The 20,005-nt window shown below is 44.3% G+C and overlaps 1 protein-coding gene across 3 annotated transcripts in view; it reads left to right on the top strand.

Annotated features, from left to right (window-relative positions):
• The window catches only part of fam193b (family with sequence similarity 193 member B), a 102,110-nt gene that overhangs the window by 20,397 nt on the left and 61,708 nt on the right, over positions 1–20,005 (top strand). For 2 of the 3 annotated variants that reach the window (XM_080201701.1, XM_080201700.1), the window contains exon 1: positions 17,708–18,015. The exons of the other annotated variant lie outside the window; for it this stretch is intronic. In XM_080201701.1, coding sequence (XP_080057827.1) covers positions 17,830–18,015 — 186 coding nt within the window. In that variant the 5' untranslated portion in view covers positions 17,708–17,829. Of the gene's footprint in view, positions 1–17,707; positions 18,016–20,005 lie in introns of those variants that run through there. 3 annotated transcript variants of the gene reach the window in all.

The raw sequence follows: 20,005 nt of genomic DNA, 5'->3' as shown, positions 1-20,005 counted from the left end.
TTGCTGGGCTTTATTTCTCAGTGTACGGATTTTTACTTTGTGCTCATTCTGTTGTCTTTACCACCACCACTGTGTGTTCTTATCATTCTGGGTCTTAGCTTGTCTTTGGTCAGGATCAACAGAGACTGCTGGAGACAAGGATGTTGATAAACTTTACCTTTTACTGAACATTCTAAATAGGACAAAGCCGAGCGTGAGGCTTCACATGGAACTATCCCTATTGTCATATGATCTTGCATCACTGATGACACAAGCTTTATTTACATAGTTAACATTAACCCTTTACACTCCATCGCACCATATGCCAATTTGACAGTGAACCCACATCATCCTTCTCCAGTGGCTCTCCTTCATTGACTAGCTGTTGTTATACTGTAAGTTGTATACTTTTTAAAGCATAATATAAATCTTTCAAATCTTCCCACTGTTTAAACAGTGTACTTCCTTTGGGGAGGTGATGGCCTACTAGAAACTCAGCTAATGTTCTGGAGATCTGGGTTTGAATCCTGTCACAGCAGATGGTGGAATTTGAATTCAATAAAATAAATCTGGAATTAAGAATTTACTGATGACCATGAAACTATTGTCGATTATTGGAAAAAACCCATTGGTTTCACTAATGTCCTTTAGGGAAGGAAATCTACCATCCTTACCTGGCCTTGTTTGTGACTCCAGAGCTACAGCAATGTGGTTGACTCTCAACTGCCCTCTGAAATAGCCTAGCAAGCCACTCAGTTCAAGAGCAACTAGGAATGGGTAGTAAGTGCTGGCCAGCAAGCGGTGCCCATGGCCCTCAAATGGATAGAAAGAAACTATGTAAAAAATAAGGAAGACTGATCAAGGATATTAATGCAGTGTGGTGGAGGGAAGGAGATGACAGTGACATTGAAGGGCATGGATTTTCATAACTAGGTTATGTTTAACAATCAGAGTTGTACCAGAATTGAGCCTTAGAACTAGGTTATTAACTAGGTTACAGTTGAACTGAACTTCAAGGATTAAAGACAAACTATTGCCTGAAAAACTGCTAAGTGGAAAGATTATGTTCAGCCACACACCAGAAAGAGCAACTGAATGTCCACCCTAGGAATGGTTGGAGCTCGAATGAGAGTGTAGTGGCACCTTTCACTGTTGAAGCTTGAAAATGGATTGGGAAAGCTGAGGTGAAAACACAAAGTCTGGTGAGTGTTTTCGAGGGTTGAGGGACCATTTAACTTTTGTTCTGCAGACTTAAGCAGCCTGTTCAAGCAATGAAGAGGCCTTTTTGACATCTGAGCTAGGTAGAAACAGTGAACTGCACAAAGCTGGATTCAGGCTAGTGCAATATTGGGTAGGCTGGAATCAGAAAGGTAATGTGCTTGCTGGCCAAGATAGGAGAGGAGAATCTTGGTATGGCAGTAGCCCAGATCATTTTTGTGGAAAGCACTCTTAGCTCCACTGAAAATAATTTAACATTTAGTTTGCTATAGCGTATTCTCACCTCTATCTCAGGTAAAATTGGAAGCAGAGTGCAGGATGCAGTTGTGTCATAAAATGGCAATAACGTACATTATTGAACCTTGATGTGCATATTCAAAGAGGCCTACAGACTGAAATAGGCAACACTTTGGCTACCCACCGGATCCCTATAACATTTGTGGCAGCTAAGACATTGTTTTAATCAGGTAGTGAGTCTTCTAACCCAATCTTTGAGGCCATTTCTGCCTCGTTGACCGATTATGGCAAGTTATAATTGGCTCCAGTATATGCAGAACATATATGAAATTTTAATTGCTATTAATCAGTAACATATATATTTAAGATAATGTAGAGAAGTGCTATTATAAGTCAAGTGGAATGAATTCACAAAATATATAAATGAAGGTCGACAATGGAATAGGTGTATAGTTGTGGGAATAAAGAAACTGAAAAGCAACAAAGGAGGAAAAATGTAAGGGATTGTTATAAACATGACTGTTTGGAAAGATTGCCATTGGGCGGTTTGGAATTCTCACGACTGTAATGACAAAAATAGCAAATGGAGAAATGTAAATGAAAGGAGCAAAGAGTAGAGAGATGGTTGGGGTGACATTAGTCAAAAGGAGGTCTGAAGAGACGAGAAAGAAAATGGAATATGCAGACCAATAACACGATAGAATTAAATTAGAAACAGCACACACAAAGGAAACAGTAAGAAGAAGGACAGAAACAGAATAAATGCAAAAAAAAGAAAAGAAAAGTAAGTTAGCTGGTTTGATAAACTATACAGGTGAAATAATGAACCATAAAGCTGACAAGTCCATCAATCAAGATAGGAATGCGTGATTAAGAACCAACATGAAATTGCATTAATGTGTATTAGAAAGCCAATCAGAGAAGTAAAGAGAGGAAGCAAAAATCATATGTAATGAATCAGTCACTTTGTTCATCAATATAAAAGGGATGAAGAATAAAGTCTCCAAAAGAAATGATTTTGTGCATACATACGCCAATTGTTGCAACCAGCTGGAAAACATATTCCACACCTAACAAATTACCATGTTTGTACAGAACTTCGATTGTAGTTCTGTGCAGGGATAATATTTTATTAGCTAGTTTCAATTTAACCTTATGACTAATTTCTAGCATTAATCTTGTACCCAAGGGCATTACTTCAATGATTAAATATGTTGAAAACAGATGATTGCATATAATTATTGCTGTTAAAAGAAAGTGCCTGCATTTAAGACGAATGGAGGAACTGAAGGACCAGCAGTATAATCTTTTTCATTACTTTCCAGAACATAATATTTAGGTCCAGAAATAGGCCATTTGGCTCAACCAGCATTTGACAAATCGATTCCAATTAACTACAGTGAGGAACTTTTTGTCTATACATTTGGTGTAATAAAGTTAGAAAACTATTCTTTATAAATAAAATTATGATTTTGCTATATTTCTTGCAGAAATACAATCTCTCCTCCTGCTCCTTCAACCTATGTATACCATACATTCCAATAATTTCCTTGGTAACTTACTCCAGACCGTTTAGATAAAAGGTACAACTGACATTCCTTCTTTAGCTTTCCAGGTCGCTCAGTGGCACAGTGGTTAGCACTGCTGCCTCACAGCACCAGGACTCAACTTCAATTTTGGCTCTGGTGACTATCTGTGAGGAGTTTGCACATTCTCCCCGTGTCTGTGTAGGTTTCCTCTTGATGCTCCGGTTTCTTCCCACAGTCCAAAAGATGTGTGGGTTAGGTTGATTGACCATGCTATATTGACCCTCAGTGTCAGGGGGATTAGCAGGGTTAAATGGTGAGGCTACAGGGATAGGGCTGGGAGGATTGCTGGGTGTAGGATCGATAAGTTGAACGGTCTCCTTTGGCACTGTGGGGATTCAGTGATTCCTTCATATTCCCTGATTTTTCAGTACTTTGCTTTAATAAACAGTTTCAGTTCGGGCAACAATGTTTATTTTGTTGGGAAATTAAATATGATTCTTAACTATTGAAGATTTTTGATTGATTAAATTTGAAACCTAGTAACAGAGTCCATTTGCTAGTTGTCTCCCAGCTACGGTGTCTATTACAAGAATGTATATAGAGCTCTTCATTTATTGAAACACCTTCCAGCCTATAAACAAATTACCTTTTATCATGACTGGTGTGCTGAATTTGACACAACCCACTTTTAATTTAATATACTTATCTTCACGGATAAAGTTCGACCATCTGGAACTAAAACACAAGCTGCAATATATAACTTGTTACACCATAACAAAAACACCATCCTTGCAGACACCTGTGCAGACAGAAGGATGGGAAGAGGCTTGTGTGCCCATAAATACAGTCATGGACATATTGGGATGAAAGACCTGTTTCTATACTGTGAAATTATATAAGACATGGGCAGGCTACTAAAACTGATCTCCTTCAGTTCCTCACTCTCATTAAACCTTGTGTTCCCCAACGTCTCTGGTATTTTGTTTGTGTCCTCCTTTGTGAAGGCAGAACCAAAGTATGTATTCAGTTGGTCAGCCATTTATTTGTTCCCCGTTATAAATTCCCCTGTTTCTGACTGTAAGGGATCGACATCTGACTTCACCAATCTTTTTCGGCTTACATACTGATAGAAACTTTACAGTCAGTTTTTATGTTCCCTGCAAGTTTACTCTCGTACTCTATTTTCTCCCTCTTATTCATTCACTTGGTCCTCTGCTGAATTCTAAATTGCTCCCAATCCTCAGGTTTGTTGTTTTTCTTGGCCAATTTGTATGCCTTTCCCTTGGATCTAATACTATCTCTAATTTTCCTTGTAAATCATGGTTTGGCCACCTTTCCAGTTTTACTTTTGCGCCAAATAGGAATAAACAATTGTTATAGTTCATCCTTGTTGCTCCCTGATGTTTGCTAATGCCTATCCACTGTATCCCTTTAAGTAATGTTTCCCACTCTATCATAGCCAACTCGTGTCTCATATGATCATAGTTTCCTTTATTAAGATTTGGGACCTTCATCTCAGAATCAACTATATAACTCTCCATCTTGATGAAAAATTCTATCATGTCATGGTCATTCATGCCCAAGGGACCTTGTACAATTATTCCTTTCTCATTATACAATACCCAGAATAGAATTGTCTGCTCTCGACATATTGATTCCTCAACATATTAGCCCAGAAACCATTCTATATACACTCCAGGAATTCCTCTCTCTGGTATTGTGTATAATTTGATTTGCCCAATCTATATGCAGATTAAAATCACCCATAATTACAGTTGCTCCTTTATCACAAGCATCTCTAATTTCCTGTTTAGTGTCATTCCCATCATCACTACTACAGTTTGGGGTCTATTTACAACTCCTATTAATATTTTTTGCCCCTTGCTGTTTCTTAGCTCTACCGTATAGATTCCACATTGTCGGAACTAACTAATATCCTTCCATGTCCACCGTAAGAAGAAATATTTTTTAATGACTTGTTGATAAGCCGAAATAATTATAATCACTGACTCTATAGGAGACTTTGATGCATACATGAGGCTGGTTCATGTCCTCCTTTGCACTGATGTCCTTTTGTAATTCCGCAACCTAAATAGTGCATTCTCGTTCAAGATACATGTCCTTCCTCCAACAGTAGCATTACAAAAAGGGATTCATAAAAGTCATAATCAGGAACAAATGAACACTTTATACAAATTATACTGCTTCTGCCATTCATTCAAATGAAGTCCCAATCATACTGAAGGATCTACAAAAAATTGGCAGGATGTTGGAGTGGCAGTGTGATAGTGGCTGGGCATAAATATCAAAACATACACAACTGTATGGCAGCAACTTTACAGGAAACTATCTAGAACATAGCAAATCATCAGTTGGAGCTGATATTTTCTAATCAATTTCCAAAGTGTTATAACACTGCTCAAATTTTCTACTTTCTAATTTTAATTGCGTTCTGAGTCAATTTAGGCTCATGAGCTGGTGATAGCAATAGATCACATTGTGATCACCGGTGGGGAAAGTAGCTGAATTTGGCAATCTTGTAAAGCACCATTGTGGCAGTCCAAAGTGCATATATTTGATTGCAGAGTTCTGTCTCAGAGATAGTGCTGTGGGGTAATAACAGATATTTTGAACCTGGCAACTAGCGTCATAAAAACTGCTTTACTGCCCTGATGCAGAGATTTATGACAACATCAAACTAATTAATGGACATTACTGTAACAACCATAACACTGGGCAGTTTTTCTTTTCCCTGGAGCCTAATGAGCCTGTGGGATAAGTTTTCAGCTCATGCGTATAATCTAAATTCGCAGTATGGCTGTGCCACTCACACTGTTCCCGGCCACTTAAGGCAAGCCATGGTTGTAAGGGTGCTATCATGGCATGGCATGGATATGTTGGAAGTATGCAGAACAGACAGATCATAACATTGGTGTGGTGCACAATCTGCCACCTTGGATTTTCCAGATCCTATTACATTAAATATGTTTTAAAATTAAAATTATGACATTTCTAAGGTTATTACTTTTTGGAACCATATCCTTTAACGTCTGGTAGATGAGCACGGTCATGCAGCCTGCTTGAAAGTAAGTCTGGGCTTTCATTGTTAGGGATCAAAGGACGGCTTAATTTAAGCTTACCCAACATTTTCACATGGGGAGGAGACATATTTCAATTTTACTCACACTTGGCGCTGATGAGCAAATTTCAGACATACAAGATTTGGCATAACATTGAATATAAACTTTTTGAAAAAAGCTGACATATGAAAAGAAACAGCTTGCTGAGCAAAAAAAAGTTACAACAATAATTTGATAATTTAAACAAATGAGTAATAAATAAGGACGACCCCAGTATTGAAAGGCAAGAGTGTGTCCAGCTCATTCCCAGTCTGAGTGCCCCCTTGAGACTTTGAATCAGACACACACAATCCCCTCTCTCATACCCCCTCTCTCACACACACATTTCTCTCCCTCAAACACACATTCTTGCTCACTCATCCATCCTCCGACTCACCCCCCCCCCCCCCCCCCCCCCCCCCCCAACCCTCCCTCACGGTGCACTAACATGGGTGCCCACCGAGATGAATGCAGCTGGAGCCAGGGGAAAGGGGCCAGAGCACCGGGAGATGCAGGGAAGTGGCCGGAGCCACGAAAAGAACGGTGAGTGAACGAAAACCTCTGGTGCTCCAGAGTTTCCCTATCTTCACATAATCACTGTTCCTGAAATTACGTCCTGTTTCTCTCCCATGTTTGCTGCAAACATAGGAGTGAGACAGTCTGTGTTTGGAGGAGCGGTCCCTGCAGAAACCTTCAAACTTGCTGACTCATCCAACTGGCATTTTCACCAATTGATCTTGGGGCCACATAGAGTCGCTTCATCCACAGGTTGCTGGTTGGGGTCAGATTGTTTTACTGAGAAAAGGATGCTTGGAGACAATGGCAGTAGTCTCTGAGTTTATAATGAATCTCCCAAAATCCTAGAAATGTACTTAAGGTACCAGGTTGTAAACAGTTGTGCTTTAAAAGAGCATCAGGATAAAGGATAGCTAATTAGTATTTCTACCTGAAAGCAAGGTTAATGTGTTTCATGTTGCCTTGGGGAACAGGATAGATAAAGCCATTTTTTGAGATCTGCTTACAGGCTTCCTCCCAAATCAATGAATATCACAGGTAAACAGCAAAGAGAACATGTTGTTTGGCTTTGAGTTACCACAGCAGAGGCTGAATAGAGATGTTTCTTGTTGAAGAGATGCATACTGTAGCATGTAAGGATTCTGGGACATGTGTCCTGACATGGCCAGGGGAAGAAGAATCCTTGGAATAGGCTTTACTGCTGGATTTAAGAAACACTTTGAAAGATTAGGGAGGTACCTGGACATGGTTACCAATCGATGAAATGGGGATATGGGAATTCATTGAAAGCTGGAAGCAACTATAGGTTGCTTGCTATAAGGCCTATAATTCTATGGGGTATGTGATAAATATAAAATGACAATGCTCCTCTCTGTACTTTAAAGTATAAGTTGCCTACAAAAAGAAAATAGTATTTAGTCAATAGTGCTTTTAATCATTTGTTACAGTAAATGTTTTAAAATGTGAAATCTTGCTTTGTCATTCTTTCTGCTGGTAACTGGAAGTTCAAATCACATTTTTAAAGCTATTGGTCTCTATGGAGATCCCAGTAGATGCCCATCTGAACATACATTCCTTTGATTTCCCCACCCACCTATTATTATTTCAAGGTGACAGCGAGCAATTTTCAGGTGATGTATTTTTATCTTTCTTTTGTTGCTACAGAGTGACTGTGGGAAATGTTTGGAAACATTTTCAGATTCACAGTGGAGTGAGGCTGGTCTTTGACGAAGACCAAAGGAATTGGAAGGGTTATCAGAAGAAAACCTGCTTTCAGCAGTGGGGATTATAGTTGCAGTTCCTCCTAGACTGCAGCACTGACAGTGAGAAGGAGCCTAGGCAAAAGAAAGAGCAAGTTGTGTGCTGAGAAGGAGGAGAGAAAATGTATCCAGGTTAGGTTGACTGGCCATGCTAAATTGACCCTAGTGTCAGAGGGATTAGCAGGGTAAATATGTGGGGTTATGGGAATAAGGTCTGGGTGGGATTGTGGTCAGTGCAGACTTGATGGGCCGAATGGCCCCCTTCTGCACTATAGGGATTCTATGGATTCTGTGAGGAATGGGATGCTGGCCTTCATAGCGAGGGGGATTGAATATAAAAGTAGGGAGGTCTTGCTGCAGCTGTATAGGGCATTGGTGAGGCCGCAGCTGGAGTACTGTGTGCAGTTTTGGGCACCGCACCTGCGCAAGGATATTTTGGCCTTGGAGGGAGTGCAGAGGAGGTTTACTAGGCTGATACCGGAGTTGAGGGGGTTGAGCTATGAGGAGAGGCTGAATAAACTAGGCTTGTACTCGTTAGAGTTTAGAAGAATGAGGGGAGATCTCATTGAGACGTATGAGATGATGAATGGGATGGATAGGATAGAGGTGGAGAGACTCTTCCCGCTCAAAAAAGACAGTAGGACTAGGGGGCACAGCCTCAAGATAAAGGGGGGGCGGTTTAGAACGGAGTTGAGGAGGAACTTCTTCACTCAAAGGGTGGTGAATCTCTGGAATTCTCTGCCCGTTGAAGTGGTGGAGGCTGCCTCGCTAAATATTTTTAAGAAGCGGGTTGATGGGTTTTTGATAAGAGAGGGGATTAAGGGTTATGGGGAGAGGGCGGGAAAGTGGAACTGAGCCACGACAGATCAGCCATGATCTTATTGAATGGCGGGGCAGGCTCGAAGGGCCAGATGGCCTACTCCTGCTCCTATTTCTTATGTTCTTATGTAAGAGGGCTCTTAATAGAACACTTTTGTCCACCAAGTGTCTTCCTCTGCTTCTGCCTCTACTTCAACCGGGAGCAGTGATGAAGGTGCCTATGTTTCACCAAGGAGGTGGTTGCTGAACATTGTCACTTCTTGCAACTAAGCCTATCACTTCATACAACAGCCTACAGCTTTGAGGCCATCAAGATCACCATAGTGCTCAATTTCCATGTGAGAAAATAAGACCTTTTCAATATTTCACAGTTTGTGATTCAATCCTGCATCTGGGAAGTGACAGAGGCCCAGTCAAGAAGGAGAAGAGCCTTCATTGTCTTTTCCCTTACCAGGAAGAAGTGTGGCTTTGCGTGCAGAAGGTCGAGGGACATGGAGTTGGGGGTAGGGTGTGAGCGTGGATAGAGGATTGGTTGTCAAATAGGAGGCAGAGAGTGGGGGTCAACGGGTGCTATTCGGATTGGCGGATGGTGACTAGTGGAGTGCCCCAGGGGTCGGTGCTGGGGCCTCAGCTATTTACCATTTATATAGATGACCTGGAGGAGGGAACCGAGTGTAGGGTGTTGAAATTTGCTGATGACACCAAGATTGGGGGAACGGCAAATTGTGCGGAGGGTGTGGAGAGTCTGCAGAAGGATCTAGATAGGCTGGGCGAATGGGCCAGGAAATGGCAAATGGAATTTAATGTTGGCAAGTGTGAGATGGTCCACTTTGGTAGGAAGAATGGTAGGAAGGACTATTACTTACGGGGCGAAAAACTGCAGCAGGCGACGGTGCAGAGGGACCTCGGGGTCCTTGTGCATGAGTCGCAAAAACCCAGCTTGCAGGTGCAGCAGGTGGTCAGGAAGGCAAATGGGATGCTGGCCTTCATAGCGAGGGGGATTGAATATAAAAGTAGGGAGGTCTTGCTGCAGCTGTATAGGGCATTGGTGAGGCCGCAGCTGGAGTACTGTGTGCAGTTTTGGGCGCCGCACCTGCGCAAAGATATTTTGGCCTTGGAGGGAGCGCAGAGGAGGTTTACTAGGCTGATACCGGAGTTGAGGGGGTTGAGCTATGAGGAGAGGCTGAATAAACTGGGCTTGTACTCGTTAGAGTTTAGAAGAATGAGGGGAGATCTCATTGAGACGTATAAGATGATGAATGGGATGGATAGGATAGAGGTGGAGAGACTCTTCCCGCTCAAAAAAGACAGTAGGACTAGGGGGCGCAGCCTCAAGATAAAAGGGGGGCGGTTTAGAACGGAGTTGAGGAGGAACTTCTTCACTCAAAGGGTGGTGAATCTCTGGAATTCTCTGCCCGTTGAAGTGGTGGAGGCTGCCTCGCTAAATATTTTTAAGACGCAGGTTGATGGGTTTTTGATAAGAGAGGGGATTAAGGGTTATGGGGAGAGGGCGGGAAAGTGGAACTGAGCAGCGACAGATCAGCCATGATCTTATTGAATGGCGGGGCAGGCTCGAAGGGCTAGATGGCCTACTCCTGCTCCTATTTCTTATGTTCTTATGTTCTTAATAGGATTACCAATGGTACACCATTGACTGAACATATGTGATTCTGTGAGGTCCCCCCCCACCCCACTTCCTTGCCCCAGCTTGAGAAGATGTACCCCAACTTCAAGGTCTGCCATCCCATGAACGCACAATGACCATCCATTGAAACATTACATCTGGTTCATGATGTCCTGTTTCTGCTGATGACCCCTCAACAGCACTGCATTGAGAGCCATGCTGTCTGCAGGAATGATGTAGAACAAACCATCAGCATCCAAAAATGGTTCTACTAGCTGGACTATTTGGGAGAAGTCCTCCAGTAGTTGCTAGAGCTGGTGTCCAACTAGGTATGCTGTTTTCTCTATAGTTTTACTCCCATCAAATTGCAACTCTTACTACCAGGCTTGTAGAAGACATTTTGGGAAAAGGAAGGAAGGAGCATCAAATGCCATTTTGCTGTAGATGGATTGGCTATCAGTGGCTACTTAGCTTTTGGTTCATAAGAACATAAGAACATAAGAAATAGGAGCAGGAGTAGGCCATCTGGCCCTTCGCGCCTGCCCCGCCATTCAATAAGATCATGGCTGATCTGTCGCTGCTCAGTTCCACTTTCCCGCCCTCTCCCCATAACCCTTAATCCCCTCTCTTATCAAAAACCCATCAACCCGCTTCTTAAAAATATTTAGCGAGGCAGCCTCCACCACTTCAACGGGCAGAGAATTCCAGAGATTCACCACCCTTTGAGTGAAGAAGTTCCTCCTCAACTCCGTTCTAAACCGCCCCCCCTTTATCTTGAGGCTGTGCCCCCTAGTCCTACTGTCTTTTTTGAGCGGGAAGAGTCTCTCCACCTCTATCCTATCCATCCCATTCATCATCTTATATGTCTCAATGAGATCTCCCCTCATTCTTCTAAACTCTAACGAGTACAAGCCTAGTTTATTCAGCCTCTCCTCATAGCTCAACCCCCTCAACTCCGGTATCAGCCTAGTAAACCTCCTCTGCACTCCCTCCAAGGCCAAAATATCCTTGCGCAGGTGCGGTGCCCAAAACTGCACACAGTACTCCAGCTGCGGCCTCACCAATGCCCTATACAGCTGCAGCAAGACCTCCCTACTTTTATATTCAATCCCCCTCGCTATGAAGGCCAGCATCCCATTCGCCTTCCTGACCACCTGCTGCACCTGCAGGCTGGGTTTTTGCGACTCATGCACAAGGACCCCGAGGTCGCCTGTTGCAGTTTTTCGCCACGTAAGTAATAGTCCTTCCTACCATTCTTCCTACCAAAGTGGACCACCTCACACTTGCCAACATTAAATTCCATTTGCCATTTCCTGGCCCATTCGCCCAGCCTATCTAGATCCTTCTGCAGACTCTCCACACCCTCCGCACAATTTGCCTTTCCCCCAATCTTGGTGTCATCAGCAAATTTCGACACCCTACACTCGGTTCCCTCCTCCAGATCATCTATATAAATGGTAAATAGCTGAGGCCCCAGCACCGACCCCTGGGGCACCCCACTAGTCACCAACCGCCAATCCGAATAGCACCCATTGACCCCCACTCTCTGCCTCCTATTTGACAACCAATCCTCTATCCACGCTAACACCCTACCCCCAACTCCATGTCCTCTGACCTTCTGCAGTAACCTCTTGTGAGGTACCTTATCAAACGCCTTCTGAAAATCCAGAAAGACCACATCCACCGGCTCTCCTCTATCCACCGCCCTAGACACATCCTCATAGAACTCCAGTAAATTTGTCAGACACGACTTCCCTTTAATGAAACCGTGTTGCGTCTGCCCTATCAAGCAATTCCCTTCAAGATGCCTCGCAATTTCCTCCTTAATGACGGATTCTAACATTTTACCTACCACAGACGTTAAACTAACCGGCCTATAATTCCCCGCCTTTTGCCTGGCACCCTTCTTAAACAACGGCGTAACATTAGCCGTTTTCCAATCTTCCGGCACTTCCCTGGAATCCAGCGACGTCTGAAAAATAACCACCAAGGCATCCACTATAACCTCCACCATTTCTTTCAGAACCCTCGGATGCATTCCATCCGGTCCTGGGGACTTGTCCACAATCAGCCCCTCCAGTCTGTCGCGCACCACCTCTCTAGTAACAGTAATGTCATTAAGACCCTCCAGTCCTACCACCTTTCCATCGCTAACACCCGGCAAATTATTCACGTCCTCCTCCGTGAAGACAGAAACAAAAAAGTTATTCAAGACCTTAGCCATATCCCCATCCCCTACCACTAGGTCCCCTTTCTCATCCTCTAAGGGACCAACGTTCACCCTAGCCAGCCTCTTCCTTTTTATATATTTATAAAAACTCTTGCCATCCTTTTTTATATTAAGCGCTAGCCCAGCTTCATAGCTTCTTCTACCCTCCTTTATCAACTTTTTTGTCAATCTTTGTTGACATTTAAACCTTTCCCAATCCTCTTCTCGCCCACTGCTCTTAGCTACTCTAAATTCCTCCGCTTTTAATTTAACACTTTCCTTCACCTCCTTCGTTATCCACGGCTTATTACATCTCCTCCTACGGTCCTTTTTGACCATCGGAATAAATTTCCGCTGAGCACCAAGAAAGATCTCCTTAAAGATCCTCCACTGCTCCTCAGCAGACCTACCTTCCAACGCGCTCCCCCAGTCCACATTCGCCAATTCTTCTCTCATCCTACCATACTCCCCTCTATTCAAACAAAGGACGCGTGTCCGGGAACCCACTTTCTCCTCCTCCATCTGCACCAGAAACTCCACCATACAATGATCACTCTCTCCAAGAGGATCCTTCACCGCAAGGTCCCTAATTCTACCCGCCTCATTACATAGCACCAGATCCAAGATAGCTGGCTCCCTCGTCGGCTTCAACACACACTGTTCCAGGAAACTATCCCGGCAGCATTCCAAGAACTCCTCCTCGAGCCCACCTCGTCCAACATGGGTCGACCAATCAATATGCAGATTGAAATCCCCCATAACTACTGCCGTCCCATTCCTGCACGCCGCACTTATTTGCGCGTTAACAGCCCGCCCCACCTCCAGATCATTATTCGGGGGCCTATAGACGACACCCACCAGCGTCTTCCTCCCTTTGCTGTTCCTAATCTCCACCCACAACGATTCCACTTTCTGCTCTTTGGCTCCGATATCATCCCTTGCTACCACCTTGATGCTGTCCTTAATCAGCAGAGCTACGCCACCCCCTCTTTCCTCCTGCCTATCCTTCCTAAACACTTGATAGCCCTGTACATTCATCTCCCAGTCCCTGTCACCTTGCAGCCACGTCTCTGTAATGGCCACCAGATCGTATCCATTTGTGTCGATCTGCGCCACCAGCTCATCCACTTTATTCCGAATGCTTCGTGCATTCAGATAAAGCGCTTTCATCCCAGCCTTCTTCTGGACCCTATTTGCCGTAACGCCACCACTTGGGACATCCTCAGCCTCTTCCCTTACCTGTACCCTATCCTTAACTGTAGACCTCCTAACATCACCTACCCTCGCACCCTCCCCCCCCCTGATTAGTTTAAAGCCCTGTCTACAGTCCTCTTTACTCGATTCGCCAGCACTCTGGTCCCAGCACGATTCAGACCAACCCCATCCCGCCCGAACAAGTCCCACCTACCCCAATACTGGTGCCAATGCCCCATAAATTCGATCCCATTCCTCCCACACCAATCTCTGAGCCACCCATTCACTTCCTTTATCCTGTCAACCCTACGCCCGTCTGCACTCGGTTCAAGCAGTAGCCCAGAGAAGACCACCTTGTCGGTTCTACTTTTTAATTCCATTCCCAGCTTCTCATACTCCCTCCCCAGATCCTCAGTCTGCACTTTGCCTACGTCGCCGGCACCCACATGTACCACCACAACCGGGTTCTCACCCTCCCACTCTCCTGAAATCTCACCCTTGCAACATGCTTGATCCACAGTTTTCCCTCTTTTCAATCCAAAATTCTGTAATAAAAGACACTACTAGAAAACCATTCTATAATAAGTTCTTCCAACAACATTTCCAAAAATACATACAAAACTGTACCATCCACCCTTGTTCATTCCTTTAGGGCTGCCCTGTTCATATGTTTACCTCCTATGCAGTGCTCCCACTGCAACGATAGTTGGTGGAAGGCTGCAAAACTCATTGGAGGAAACTGTAAATGGTCTTGAAGAACAACTTCGAGTATCTCTGGACTTTGACCCAACTTTGGACTGCATCATCTTGCATGGCCAGAAATTGTCTGGTCTTGTTGATTGAAAAGCAACAGCAAAGTCACAGCAATGGTGTGAGCACAAATACTGTCACCCCACGGGATGTCCTCAGATCTTGCACCATCCAGCCTCTGCTTCTTTTCTGGGGGATCATTTCAGCAATCCAAGAAATCTGCTAGGGCACAGATTGCTGGACTGCTGACAGAGTTTGCATCCCCCTTTGAATACTGGTATCTGCTACCATGCTGACAGTCTTCTGACCATGGCAACAAACAGATCACATGATCTTATTCTGAATTTTAACTGCAGTACCCAGTCAGCAGGGGCTTTTGCTTGCGCTGCACAGGAAATGGAGACACCACCTTCAGTCACTGCATCATGAGTTAGTCGTTCCTTCATTGTTGCTGGGTCAAAATCCTGAAACTACCTTCCAAAGAGCACTGTGGGTGTACCTGCAGTACTTCAAGCAGGCAGCTCACCACCACCTTCACAACGACCATTAGGGATGGGTAATAAATTCTGCCCTAGCCAGTGATGCTCATATCCCATGAAAGAATTAAAAAGAGTTTCCTGGAGCAGGTCAGGTCTCATCTATGACCTTGTCTTGTGGGAGGTTGTCATATGCATGGCCCTTACCACCTGTCCTGGTTGCAGCCCACTTGTGCCTGGTGACTCACCACATGCTGATCCCATTGAATCCCTACAGTGCAGAAGAAGGCCATCTGGCCCATCAGGTCTGCACCGCCTGTCTGAAGATCACCTTACCCTGGCCCATAGTGAGCACTGATAGTTTGTATGTGTTATGAATGCTGTTCAGAGAGTCACATCTGGTGATGATCTGATCCAGCTGGTACCAATGCCCTGGTCTTGGATGTCTCCAGGACGAGTTGAATGGTTTGTTCTGAAATAAGATATTAATCACGCAACTCAAGGCAACAGCAAGGCTCAGGTAGTCTCTGTACACTCTTATTTATCTTCCCCAAGCCATAATAATGGGTTCATATGTCAAGATGTTCTGTCTTAAAAAATTCTGTTGATTACAGTTTTACTCTCTTCTTGGAACTGATCTATCATCTCTGTTAGTGGAGCATAGATATCATGAGTTACCCCTGATCAATAGTAGAGATGTCAGTGAGAGCTGGTAAATGGTAGAGAGGTCAATGAGAGCATGCCCTCTTCCCGGACGAGTGCTCAGGTCCTGCATGGACCAGTTGGCGGGGTATTGGCAGACATCTTCAACCTCTTTTTACTCCAATCTGAGGTTCCTACCTGCTTGAAGAAGATGACCATCATCCTGGTACCAAAGAAGAGCTAAGGCGGAGTGCCTTGATGACTATCATCCCATGACTCTGACATCCATCATTATGAAGTTCTTCGAAAGTTTAGTCATGGAACAAGTCAATTCCTGCCTACCCAACTGCCTGAATCCACTATATTTGCCTATTGCCACAACAGGTCCACAGCACACGCCATTTCCTTGGCCCTACATTCAACCCTGGAACACCTAGATAACAAAGACACCTATGTCAGACTCCTAGTCATAGACTACAGCTCAGCCTTTGCAGCCATTGTTCCAACGAGACTCGTGTCCAAACTTTGTGGTCTCAGGCTTGGCTCTGCCCTCTGCAACTGGATCATAGACTTCCTAACCCACAGACTGCAGTCAGTGGGGAGAGGCAAAACATCTCCACCATGATCATCCTCAATACTGGTTCTCCGCAAGGCTGTGTCCTCAGCTTCTTACTATTCTCCTTATACACTTATGGCTGTATGGCCAAATTCCCCTCCAACTCAATTTTCAAGTTTGCTGATGACACTACCATTGTGGGTTAGATCCCAAACTGTGATGAGACACAGCGCAGGAAAAAGAGGACAGAGATTCGAGTGAATTGGTGTGACAATAATCTCTCCATCAATGTCAAGAAAATGAAGGAGATATTCATCAACTTCAGGAAGCATAGAGGAGATCATGCCTCTGTCCCCATTAATGCAGATGAAGTAGAAATGGTCGAGAGCTTCAAGTTTTTAGATGTCCAGATCATCAACAAACTGTACTGGTCCCTCCATGAGGACAATGTAGTCAAGAAAGCCCACCAATGCCTCCACTTTCTCAGGAGACCAAGGAAATTTGGCATGTTAGCTACAACTCTCTCCAACTTCGACAGATGCGCTGTGGAGACGTTATTTCTGGTTGTATTACAGCTCGGTATGGCTCCTGCTCTGTCTGAGACTGCAAGAAACTGCAAAGGGTAATGAATGAAGCCCACTCCATCACTCAAACCAGCCTTCCATGCCTTGACTCTGTCTACACTTCCCACTGCTTTTGAAAAGCAGCCAGCATAATCAAGGACCCCACGCACCCTGGACATGCTCTCTTCCACCTTCTTCTGTTGGAAAAAAGATACAAAAGTCTGAGATCTCGTACCATCCGACTCAAAAACAGCTTTTTCCCTGCTACCATCAGACTTTTGAATGCACCTACTTTGCATTAAGTTGGTCTTTTTCTATACCCGAGCTATGATTGTAACACTATATTTTGCACTCTTTCCCTATGTACGGTATGCTTTGTCTGTACAGCATGCAAGAAACAATACTTTTCACTGTATGCTAATACATGTGAATAATAAATTAAATCAAAAAGAATTGCAGTTTCACTAGGATGCTGTCTGATATATTGAAATACGAATATTGACAAAGACTGGAAAAATCTTTACAATCCTTTTGCTTCTTGGGGTGATGTTTGGCAGTTAATAACAAGGAGCAGTAGGGAACAAGTACATTAAACATTTTAATAAGAGCACCGAGGCTGTGAGGCAGGAGAAATCTCATGTGTGAGACTGCAAAATCACTTCCAGTGTTAATGGGTGCAACTATTGTCAGTAGTCAAGATTAGATATGTGGCTCAACAGAGGAGAGAGATAAAGGGCATGGGTCGATTTTGGGTAGACGTAATTAGGACTATTTGCTGCACGGCGAGGAAATGCCGACATGGACTAGTTTCAAGTGTTGTAATGTCTGCATCTTCATGGCTGTGTGTGTGCTCAGTTTGAATCACTTGGCTCCATCCAGCTGCAGTTTGTGCCACCTGCTGCCTGTATGAAAGATGGCCGCTCCGCATTTGCCTGTGACAGATGGGACGCTTTTTTTGCCTGCTTCCGGTTGACGTCCCCCGTCCCCCCCCCCCCCGTCTCCATTCGCTGAGCGCCATATTGGATTGTGTTTCCCTGGAGCGCGAGCGGTTTGTGGCGGAGCGAGAGGCAGAGGCAGAGGGAGAGGGGGTTATACCCGGAACACGGTGAATCGGGAACGAGTAAAAATCGGAGCCAGGGATGAACTGCGCCGAGGAGAAACGCGTCGCCGGCCGGAGGAAGAAGAACAAACGGGGGCCGGGCAACGGCGGCGCGGTCCCGGGAGAGAGCCGCAGCCCCAGTCCGCCAGAGGAAGCTCCGAGCCCGGCGCTGGGTGAGCAGCCGCGGGCGGGGATGGAGCCGGGCCCAGGCTGGAGCGGGGAGCAGGTAAAGAGAGCAGAGATCAGCCGCACTCCCGGGAAGGGGACCGCGTGTGTTTGGGATGGATTGTAGGTTACGGCGGGCAGACCCAGCCGCCTCTGGGCCGCGGTTCAACAACATTTGAATTTTATTCCGCTGCTGTTTTTATTTTTGGTGATTGCGGGGGGAGGGTAGCTGGGAGGATGGTCGGGAGGTTGGGGAAGGGAGGCATAGGGTGGATCGCTGCCTGAAACTGGGGTCAGGTCCATATTGAATGATGGAGGAGAGAGAGCCCCCATCTCTACTTACTGCAAATGGAGACGATGCTGATCAACACGGCGCTGTCTAAACCATTTCACTGTCTGAAATCTGTTTTAATATTTACACACAGGAATTCCTTCAAATACTGTGTTTCTGACTATGAGTACTCACAACAGTGGCTAGCTGCTTCCCCTGTTTTTTTTTCAAAAAAGTAATGGAAACTGAAACCGAGTTCTTTGTTACAAGGTGTGCCTTTCAACTTGTAAGGTACACACAGACAAGAGACTCAGATGTTTTCTTTGGTCCACTAGGAGGGTTTATTGTCATCATTTTGACACGAGATTGTCTAGTCTTGAACCAGTGGAGCGTTTGCCTCCATTGGTGTGTTGGTAGTTCGCTGTTGTCACTTCGTCATTGTGCTGGTCTAGGTTTACATGAGCAGAACTATATCTTCTGAGCAGTCAGTTACTGAATGAATTGGACCCTTTAAGTTGTGGATTAGTTCTAGTGGAACTATGAATTTTGAGCTTTCTCAAGCATATTGCTTTGGATTAACAACATGAGTTAAAAAAGACAAAAGGTGGGAAATGGCACAGCAAATCCATCAGCATCTGAGACTGAAAGGTAGTTTATGTATTGGGCCTTCATAGTTGAATCATTAATTTGAATGAAGATCTTTACTTTAATATTAACCATTTGTTCCTGCTGTCCGATTCTAGAGTTTTAATTTTGAATTTATAGCACACATTTTTCTCCTCTGTTCCCTATTAACATGGTAAATGGCATTCTAATGGCCATTCTGTTGTCTAGTAATGATTATAAATACTGTTGCTTATGGACAGTATGTAGTGCTGCAAGGTGTCCGAATCCTATGATTTTGAAATGGTGTATAAAGCCTCCTTTGCTATAAATAGGGCCGCTTATGGACCAGGAAAATATACACTATTTCCTTGGATTGATTATCAATCTGATGAACTGGTTGTTGGAATATACGGAAATTTTTTCTTCAGCATTGAGTAGTGGAAAAGGGCATGGATGGAATGTACCCAGTGTCTCGTACTTAATCAGATGTGTGCTCAAGGCAATGCTTTACTAGTTTCACTTGTCTCTACCTCAGACGCTCCTTAAAATTGAGCTCTTTGACAAAGATTTTGATCACTACCCTGAAGTGATCTTGTGAGATTTGGTGTTGAATTGTTTTTGATTAGGCTCCTGTTGAAGCGCTTGGGGATATTTTGCTGCATTGAAAGTGCTACATGGTGGTGCATGATGGCACAGCGGGTAGCAGTGTTGCCTCACAGTGCTAAGTACACGGGTTCAATTCCGGCCTCGGGTGACTGTCTTGTATAGAGTTTGCACATTCTCTCTGTGTCTGCATGGGTTTCAACTGGGTGCTTCAGATTCCTCCCACAGTCCAAAGATGTGTGGATTAGGTTGATTGGCTGTGCTAAATCGCCCCTTAATGTCAGGGGAATTAGCAAGGTTAAATATGTGGAGTTAAGGGGTTAGGGCCTGTGTGGGATGTTGTCAGAGCAGGGCTGAATGGCCTTATGCACTGTATGGATTAGATGATTCTATATAAAAGCCAGTCAGTTTTCATACACTTTCTTTTGACATTCCTTTATTCAGTAAAGGAATATGTATCGCTTTACTGAATTTGGATGTTTATCTGGTGCTGTAGCCATGCTCTGCACTTGACAGTGCGTCTGGAGTTGGGGAATGGTATTCTGCAAGTCAAATGTAACCAGCTTTGCTC

This window comes from Carcharhinus amblyrhynchos, chromosome 13 (genome assembly GCF_965287045.1).
Source record: "Carcharhinus amblyrhynchos chromosome 13, sCarAmb.v2.hapA, whole genome shotgun sequence".
NCBI lineage: Eukaryota > Metazoa > Chordata > Chondrichthyes > Carcharhiniformes > Carcharhinidae > Carcharhinus > Carcharhinus amblyrhynchos.
The sequence above is the reverse complement of the archived record's forward strand: the minus strand, read 5'-3'. Positions and strand labels throughout refer to the sequence as shown.